Source organism: Branchiostoma lanceolatum, chromosome 5 (assembly GCF_035083965.1).
Source record: "Branchiostoma lanceolatum isolate klBraLanc5 chromosome 5, klBraLanc5.hap2, whole genome shotgun sequence".
In the NCBI taxonomy this organism is placed as follows: Eukaryota; Metazoa; Chordata; class Leptocardii; order Amphioxiformes; family Branchiostomatidae; genus Branchiostoma; species Branchiostoma lanceolatum.
The window spans coordinates 12528050-12538071 of record NC_089726.1 but is presented as its reverse complement, the minus strand read 5'-3'; the positions used below and the strand labels follow the sequence as shown (position 1 = coordinate 12538071).

The 10022-nt window shown below is 39.5% G+C and overlaps 1 protein-coding gene across 14 annotated transcripts in view; it reads right to left on the bottom strand.

Moving 5' to 3' along the window:
- Nucleotides 1–1465: 1465 nt before the first annotated feature.
- Nucleotides 1466–10022, bottom strand: part of LOC136435198 (ELKS/Rab6-interacting/CAST family member 1-like) — a 66618-nt gene continuing 58061 nt past the window's right edge. For 9 of the 14 annotated variants that reach the window (XM_066428469.1, XM_066428473.1, XM_066428474.1 and 6 more), the window contains 3 exons: nucleotides 8489–8581; nucleotides 4040–4213; nucleotides 1466–3645 (listed from right to left, as the gene is read on the bottom strand). In XM_066428469.1, coding sequence (XP_066284566.1) covers nucleotides 3508–3645; nucleotides 4040–4213; nucleotides 8489–8581 — 405 coding nt within the window. In that variant the 3' untranslated portion in view covers nucleotides 1466–3507. Of the gene's footprint in view, nucleotides 3646–4039; nucleotides 4214–5429; nucleotides 5442–5942; nucleotides 6006–7158; nucleotides 7273–8488; nucleotides 8582–10022 lie in introns of those variants that run through there. The other 5 variants (XM_066428481.1, XM_066428483.1, XM_066428479.1 and 2 more) reach the window with 4 other exon arrangements.

Sequence of the window (10022 nt, the reverse complement as noted above, 5' to 3'; positions counted from 1 at the left end):
TATGTAGTTTATGGAAAGTGGATCATCAACAGATACCAATTATGCAAACAAATTCCTAATTTGCATAATTAATGCAAAACACCATATCTCATCTAAATTGGAAAATTATAGGACTGTCAATATGATACTTAGTATGCAGGTAGCTTAGACAGAGATATACATAATGAAGTGCAAATTATGCTAATTGTGACTTAATTTGCATAGCTAATGAGGAAAATCTATATTTGCAGTGTTTTCCATTATCAGTCTCAAATACATGTAACATGTAGTTTATGGAAAGTAGAGCATCAACAGATATCAATTATGCAAATAAATTCCTAATTTGCATAATTAGTGCAAAGACACCATAATTCATCTAATTGGAAAATTATAGGACTGTCAATATTGCAACATGTGTAAGTTAGATAAAGGTGTTTATGGCCAAGCATATATTATGAAAATGTGTAAATCATTTGCACGAAATGAATTGTTCATGAGATATTAGGTCGTGGAACTCTTGTTAAAGACAGATTTCTTTTTGTGGTTGTACAATGTTTTAAGATAAAAGGGCAGAATCACATAACAACTGACCAAAAACAGCCTTAATGTGATGATGGCCAAAGAAACCCACAATCCCGTTAATTCGCTTGAAAGCCAATGCATATTTTTTCCGATAAATCTGTTGGTATGCATATAGGTCTTCTACCACATCACAAACTCATTATTGGTTCGATGCTATCATGTAAACAAGGAGGTTATAATGAACTGTGGAGAAGCCCTCACCGGTGTCAAGTCCCACCCCTATCTTGGAGTACAACTGTCCGATGATCTGCGGTGGGACACCCATATCAACTACGCCACTAGCAAAGCCGGTAGGGTACTAGGGGTCATTCGGCGCAATTTGACCCATTGTCCATCTAGGGTCAAGGCCACTTGTTACAAAGCGCTGGTGCGGCCCCACTTGGAATATAGTGCCATCGTCTGGGGACCCGTACACCACCAATGGGATACAGGCGGTGGAGGCCGTCCAGCGCAGGGCCGCCCGAGTGACTCTGAATGACTACTGGCGGACTAGCAGCGTGACACAAATGCTCAATGACCTGCAGTGGCCCCTTCTCTCTGAAAGGAGGAGGAACGCCCGCCTCACCTTTTTCTATAAGCTAGTCAATAACTACATCAATATTAACACAGATAGCCTACTGAAACCAGCTCAGGGGCGCACCCGGGGGACCCACACGCTCAAATTTCAACCACTTAACGCCCGGACAGACTCTTACAAACATTCATTCTTCCCCCGCACCATACCCGAGTGGAACGCCCTCCCTGGCGCGGTTGTTACGGCTCCCACCGTTGAGTCATACCGCGCCAGGCTGGAGGCCTGCCCGCCTTAGCCTGGGACCTCCCCCCCCCCCTACTTTGCCCCTCGCAGGGTTATCTGGGGGACAAAATAAGTTGAAGTTGAACTCAGGAAACACACAAATCGGTATAATTTAATAAGGACGGCTGTATTTTCCACATCGCAACAAAGCATACATTCATCAAATATCACAATATGCTGCTGTCTGTAGCAACAAATAAAGCTTCTACAATAGCACTCAATGCTTCCTACTATAAATACATCTACACAAGCCAGTGTTAAAGGCTCCTAAAACAACATTTGATTTGTATCTACATCCTAGGGCGGCAATATCATATCAACTGGTTATAACATTGCAATGGTGGGTATTGGGTAGATGTCAGAGCTTTAAAATCTGTCAAGGCCTGTACAATATATAATGTGGCTAGTTCATTACAATTTACATATTACCGTACACGAGAAGCAGTTCCATGAATAACATGTTATCTATGAGTAGTAACTTGTGATGAAAATACTTTGGCGCTTTCATCCTGATGGTATAGTAACTGTGTCAATCAACATCTCTAAACAGGCTCATTGTTTCAACTTAAAAGGCCTCCATTAACAAGATGCAGAGGGCACATGTATCATAACCTCTATCAAAATGAGATCTTCTAAATTCTTAAACAGATGAAAGCTAAAAAAACAACTTACAGAGTAACTCTTAGTGGTCACTGGCTCTTAGAAAGCCCTAGCTACATCAACATGTAGGATACATGTATTACTAAGTTTCTGTACAAGCCCCCTTCCCTATGGTTCTACATTCTGTGGTTGAGAATAAGTCAATTTGTGTGAGTGGTGATTCATGGAGATGTGATTGGCTCATGAGTGAATTTTCTGACCAATCAATTTCAATGTGATGCAACATTCTGGTCTAATCATACAATTAGGGATATATGATTGGTGGATCAAATATTTGATTTGACCAATCAGCTTTGACAAGACACATCAGCACTAACAAATGTACTGGCAACACTTGGGACATTATAATTACATTACAAACACTTAACACAAAATTCAGCTTTGTACAATTTTTCTACAAGATCTAGAATAAAAGCCAACCCTCAGTGGATTACTTAGACTCATTCTTCTGACTAGTCTACTCAGTCTAGGGGTGGCACAGATATTTTTTCAGTGGCATATGAATTCCAGAAAAAAAGGCTATTTTCTTCAATCTGAAGAATCATGGTCTGGTTTGATACATGGCTGTTCAGTTATTACACCTTCCAAAAATTCACTGTCATTCTTTACAATATGACAAAGTTGACAGTAATTACAACTAAATGAAGAATAAAAATGAGGCAGACATTTTCCCTGTAAGATCCACTGGAAAACCCGTCTGTGTTTCTCATAGCAGCACATCATGTGACTGTAGTCTAGCCAACCACAGCCTGTGCTACAGTACAACTGACCATTGCTGGTCTCCATTCGGTTTTACCATACATATAGCCTTACTACAATAATGGCAAGACATAATCTTCTTGTTTCTTCTTCAAGTCTTGTTCTGTTTTCCTTTCCATGCAACATTCACAAGCACTTTGTTACCAACAGAAGTTTCTTTGCACATTGTACAGTACATATAATTAAGTATACAATAATGGCTTTTCCTTTTATCTGGTTCAATGGGCTGTGTCAACTTGGTCGAGGGAAGAAAGACCTGAAATGATTGGTCAGTTTTAATCTTGTGACCTCCAAGCAGGACTGACTGGACAAGGGCACTTTTTTGCCCATCTATTTTAACTGAAAGAAGCTTTGACAGGGCATTTGGACAATGCCTATCAGTATCTGTACAAATATAATCTTATGTGTAAACTGTGTGGTCTTCAGAACTAATGTCAGATGAATCGCTGTATTCATGGGGATTATTCTATGTGATAGTTTGATACTGTTACGACCTAGCATCAGTCGACACCCGTTATACAATGAATCTGCTGTGATGCCTTTTAGAACTTGCAGGAGGCTGTCCAAGGTGCTGACCATCTGGTGTTCTTAGTAACCATTCTCTTCTGCCGATCCAAACTTGCTGGAGTACTTCCTCGCACACCACAATCACATACTCATACCCAACTCAAACAATTATCTTCCTCCAATGGAATACACAGACATGTGATGATCACATCATGTTGCCATGGTTACCCTGCCCCTTCCAACGCCATGACGACTCCCTCCAGTATGTCGGGGTGGTGGTCTGCGATGCGCTGCAGCAGAGTGTCTGCGTACAGCTGCAGACTGGCGTTGTCCTCCTCATGTCTGCGGTACTCCTCTAACAACTATGTATGGGAACAGTGGGAGACGGTAGGGATTAGGGATAAAGATGTACTAGTATCCATCTTCACTAATTAAAACAACAAAATAACAATATCAGCAGGTATGGGTACAAGACCATAAAACTTGAATGTGTCTTATTTTCCTGGACATTTTCCTGTCCAACCTCTACTTGTCAAACGATTCAAGCAACAAGCAAATCCCAATCTTTTAGCATTTTTCCAGCAGTATCTTCTACAAAGGAATAGCCATCAGGACATTTTGTATGACATAAGCCAAGTTCTCTTTAATGTGAACCCTACCAGTACATTTGATTCCTATCAGTATTGGTCCTCTCTTTGTATCCCTATCCTTCTCTTCCCCCCTGTCCTTCCCAACTGTTTGGTCCCCTGAACTGACCTCATTATAGTCCAGCTCCTTGAGTTTCTCCATGGAGCGGACCTCGTCCTGTTGTGTGCGCGGCAGCCCCTCCAGCAGAGTCTTATCCTTCTCCAGACTCAGCGCTACCAGATGGTCGATGTACGCCTTCAGCTTCCGCTGTCCCTCCTGCAAGTCCTCCAGCATTCCCAGCAGCTGGGGGACAAGGCCAGGGTTACTATAAAATAGACATTGTACAGAGGCAGACTGCACAATTCCAGGGCTACTGCACAAGGCCAGGGTTACTATAAAACAGACATTGTACAGAGGCCGACTGCACAATTACTAGATGTAGAGATGTTAAAACTCAGCCTACGTATGATTGAGAGTTGAATTTGTCTGTTTGATACAGATGCTACCAGGTTACCAAACAAAGGACTACTATGGATGCTGGATATCATTACTAGTTTCTGCACTGCCAGGGCCACACCTTTGCTTCTACAACTTAAAAGGTTCAGAGCAAAATTATACACATGTTGGGTTGGACAAGAAAACTAAATTATTTGCAAGAAATGTGGAGCTAACTTTACTTAAAGCATGCGGAAATAGACATGTTATTGTAATGCAAACTGTAATTCCACTTACATTAATTTTCATAAAAACATTTGTACACATATGAATCATTTCCCTGATAACGTTATATGGTATTTGTTATATAACAAACTTTAAGGTACTGGATTAAGAGACTTACAGTTGTCTTATCAAACAATTACAAGTAAGTGATGACAGCAATAAAGAAACACTGTAGAAAAAGATGATGTTTGACAGGGAAAACACATGTGGATATCCAACACAGAAAAGGTATAATGTATTGAAGAAACATTTGTATAGCACAAGAGAGAAGGGCTAAGATGGACATCTCCTATACATCTAAATACATGAAGGGAACAGGACAGGAAAAGGGGAGGAGAATGACCAAAGGAAGAGCTGTGTAGATAGGCTACAGTGGTAAGGATGAAAACATCAATCTTGTTAATATTCTCAAATTGACCATCATCAGTTTGACTTGTCCAACTACTAACAAACTTTGTATTGATTTTCACTTGTATTATTTGTATTTTGTTTTGTATTATTTGTAAGACATTTATCTGTCAGTTTTAAATATTATGAAAGATTTCTTTCTCTGCATAACTTTGGTCCTAGTAATATAACTTGACAAGTGTCCATGTTATTTTTTCTTGAACTAAAATTCTATTTCTGAATACATAAATACATGTAATTGCAACGTGTGAGACAGGGGGTCATATAATCAGTATGAAAGACAGAAAGAAAGAGTTAAACAAAAGTGGCTTTTTGTTATGGAGACAATAAACAGAGAGACAGACCGACCAAAATTAGAACATTCAAATTCATAAGTAAAGAAAAAACTTGCCTGTGTATTTAACTTTGGTGACACAGCAAAATCAGCATGAACCATGGAACAACAAAACCAGGGAAAGTTGAACATGGACAGTTAATAACTTGGGTCACATGGAAGGTTAATCAATGGTTACTGGTTTACTGTTATAACATTAACAAGACATATGACCACAAAAAAATCACATTAAAACATGAATGGATGACAATGGAAAATGTGACAACAAATTATGGATATGTCACAATTGTTACATGAAACAAATAAAATAGACAACAAGTTTATGGAAAACTGCACTGATTTTGAATGGACTTGTACACGAGTTTGTTGTTCTCCATTGCTTTTGTTTGATACTGTACATCAAGCGAATGCATTGAATGCATTGATGACAACAGCATCAAAATAACAAGGAAGAATCTTGTTTATAGCCACTTCAAAATCAGTGAAGTCCTTGTTTAAGTAGGATATGGTATATTAACTCTAGATATTATAATCATTTTATCTGTGATTAATCTTTGAAATAAAACCTACCCTATAAAGGGTGTCAATCTGTGCTAGTTGTTGTTGCTATGCCCAAATGCCTTCCTCCTCCTCCTGCACATGCAGGGCGTGGTTTTCCATGGCAACGCGATGTCATCAGCAGGTTATGATGATGGGGAGGTTGCCATGGCAGCGCGCATGTTACCACGGTTGCAGGTGGAGGAAGAACCAGACTTGGTTAGTATATTAACTTGGTGTTACATGTATCTATCGTAACTGGTTAAGCTAGGATAAGTAAGAAACAAAATAAACTCATGTATTAGATGCTGAACAGTGAACACCAATAACGACAAAATCAGCCACAAGCCTGCTTGACCTGAAAATAAAAGCAAAGCAACGCAAGAAAATATTTGACAACCAGGCACACATCAAAATGCAAATCAATCCAATGCTGTCTGAAATTATCTTTTTACAATAGCACAATTGCCGGGTTCTGAAACATGGTGCTACCAAACACAAAAGCATGATCATCATTGGTAAGGAGACAATGATGTAATGCATCCATGGGAGCTTTGGAAGTCTCTGGATAAAAAAAAAATTGAGGCTAACTACATTACTTCAATGGGAGTCTGGCTTAGTGGCACCATGCTTCATTCAACGTGCACATAAAGCAGATTTCACCCATATTTCCACAACTATAAAAGAAACAGGCTGGACACAAGCTTCTAATCTTCAAATTCAATACATGATACATGTACAACAGTTCTCATTCCCTGAATAGCATGTGCAAGACAAGCTCTCATTCCCAACACTACACCTGGTGTAACTCATCCTTAACAACAACTAAAAATGCTGCTCTTTGATGATTTACAATGTAATTGAAGAGTTGTGTTAGTAAAAGGTTAGTAGGACACCATAAAAAGCTGTCAACATCCAAAGATGCACCAAAATACACTAACAGGCACTAAAGAGGAAAGGTTAGTAGTTACAAAGGTTGTCTGACCCAGTATGTATTTGACAGGTAAAACCGGTGTTGAGTATCGCTTTCCATTACATATGAAGTTTCTTTCTCTATCTGTGTCACCATAAGCACCCCTAAACCTTCTCACCAATAAGTGATCCAAAGTCAACCACACGGAAGACACAAACTAACAAGTTCAAAGTTCTTATGTTTGGATTTTAGAATAACCATGATTGATTCTGGATCACCTCAATACTAGGGCACCCTGTGAAGTGGAACATACCTTGCCGTATCTACAAATTTTACCTTAGGAGAAGCAAGATCAGAGGGTGATAGAAGCTCTGTCGCTGAGGGCGATAAGAGGTCTGTCGCTGAGGTTATGGGGCCTTGATCACATGACGGAGAAGCTATGGGACCTTTCTGTAAGTGGTTTGTCCATATGCAAGCAAAAGGACAACAAGAAGAGAAGCCTTTAGTTGGGGGCAGTTTAGGGGCCAGTAGTGGGAGAGTGATTAGAGGCATGGCACTGTATGCAGAACACCACTTAGATTTCAAATGAACAAAAATTGCTATTTTGACTTTGTACCGGTTACAGCAAAAGTCAATGGCACTGCAATTTTAAGAAACTAATGAAGCAAATATACTGGCTGGACATCAAAGGGAAAATTGTATCATAAAGGACATTTCTTACTGAAAAGTTTGTTTCTTTTGACATTTTGAGTCAAGTCAAATAGAAGCAGAAATGTTGCTGGCAACATAAGCATTTATCCCTGATGTTGTAAGGTTATGTTCAGTACATATGTATAGCAAAGACTAACTGAATAAAACAATTTAAGAAACTACGAGTTTAAGAAGAGGAAGTCTAGCCTACAGGTATCACCATGGTTACCTCTTTATCTGTTACCAGGGTAATAATTGGACACGCCTGGCCTGAGGGGAGTTCCTTTTTCTTGGTAGCACAGACATGGGGTAGGAAATCAACGTTTTACCACATTGCAAGGCTAAGTGATGAATCTTTAACGTTGTAGTTGGTTCATTTAGAAATTTAGAGGTATATCTAATAAATATTTCATTATCATGCAAAAAGTTCTTAGTCATTGAGATTGTTGAAGAACTTGACTTATTTGACTGACTGTTGAATAAACCGAAATCAAAAAGGTTGAAAGTTTAATAAGATCTTATAATATGCAAGAAAAGTTGATCCGAGAGGTGACAAATTTCACCACAAAACCAGAAAATGTTTACCTTTTCACTGCTTTGATCATTTAAGGGCATGTCAACATTGGGCAAAGGGGTTGGGCTAAGAGAAAGGGGTTTGTCCTTCATTTGATGCAGCAGAGGGAAAAGGAAAGCATTTAACACTTGACATGGCTGTAATGACTCAATGCTGGTCTCTGTGCAAGCTGCTGAAAACAGCTGAAGCTGCTACTTTCAGTCTTCAATACATCAAAATTACAGAAATGTCATCAATAACAATAGATTATACCTACTACTTTCTTACAGTTAGAATTCGCAGATATTATCCAACATTTTTCATGATGCATTAATCCTGTTGAGGAATATGTGTCATTAAAACATTGATCAATGAAAGACTGTTGCCTGCTACTTGACCTTGGCCTACATTGCATGACCTCACCTGATCGGGGGAGGGGCCCTGGCCATCAGTGACGGACGATCCGTTCATTTCTTCATCAAAGTTGTCGTGCATCAGTTTAATGCGGTTCTGGTTCTGTAAAGGAAAATCATTGTAAAATCCGGAAAAAGACAGGGACGTCTCTCTGTTGTCAACAGTAAACATATTTTACTTCTCAACAGTCCACAGTACATATAACATGACTGGTCACACTACATGTATAATATACACCAGTCCTAGACAAAAAACACATGATCTACATGTACCTTGTTTAAGAATTTTTCAATGTTTTGGCAGGGGCAGGCCAATGACTGAAGTTTTGATATTAAATATGGACTGGTTCCTCTAATACCCACTGCATCAAACTTCAAGTCTACATGTAAAGTGGCAGACATTCCATTTAACTGTGCAGCAGGTGGTATCATATGGCAGGGCTCGAAATAGTGGGTGCATTTGCACCCAGTGCACCCAAAATTGGAGCTGTGCACCTAATTTTTAAATGTGGGTGCACTGGTGCACCTAGATATTTTTGTAGGCTATAGGGTTAAGGTACTATTGTACACTAGTATACAGAATATTCTTGAAATATAAGTATAAACTAGAAAGGCAACATTTGCGGGAGCAAATGCAACATGTTTCGCCCATTTCCCTCCCCACGCAAAAAGCGACTGTGGCATAGAGGCTAACGTTTGTTGTATATCTGCAATGTTGGTATTTGAATGAATAATTGAATTGAAGACCAGTCAGAAATGGATCTCTCCCAATTTGAAACCCTATGCATGGATGGGCTCTTCCAGGCACCCATATTCATATGAAAATACTTTTTTTTTTAGTACAACGCTACACCACACATTTTGTTTAATGCGCTATCGATCAGCGCCTCTCTATTGTTAAATGTTAACTCTCTATTGTTAAATGTTAATGTTCTTGTCAACGTCCCGACACGGGATGTTTCCTAAGGTGGGAAACGTTGGACACTTTGTGTGCACTATTGTGCGCACTGGTGTCCAATCTGGTGACAGAGGGGTAGAAAATTTGTGTACATAGCGAGGAAATGTCAGGTTTTACCATAGTGTCCAAGCTTGCAAACTTGTAGAAATCTTTGTTTCCATGCAGTGTTAAAATAAGAAAAACACTGTGTGTGTCGAAAAATACCACCAGAAAAGTTTTGAACCTTTTCAATTGCACTTACATAACTTCAGTAGGACACAACAATAACTTACAACACAAGGATGGGAGCCATGCAGGGAGTAGTGAAGTTGTGTCTGCACCTGTCAGAGTACTAGTAGTGCCCCTAATTAAATTGACTATTTCAACCAATCAGGTTGAGCTTGATAAATCTGCGCTCTCTCATTGGCTGACCGAATTAGTCCACCCGGCCAGATGAATAAAGATGTGACCTATAGGTCAGTGACCCCATACATGTATGAGGAAAATAGCCGATCTTCTTCCCAAAACACCCTCTAAAATCGTATTTGTGTGTATGCCGAAAGTGCGAATGGGATTCTTTGAATATTTGTTCAATGTACCCCCATAG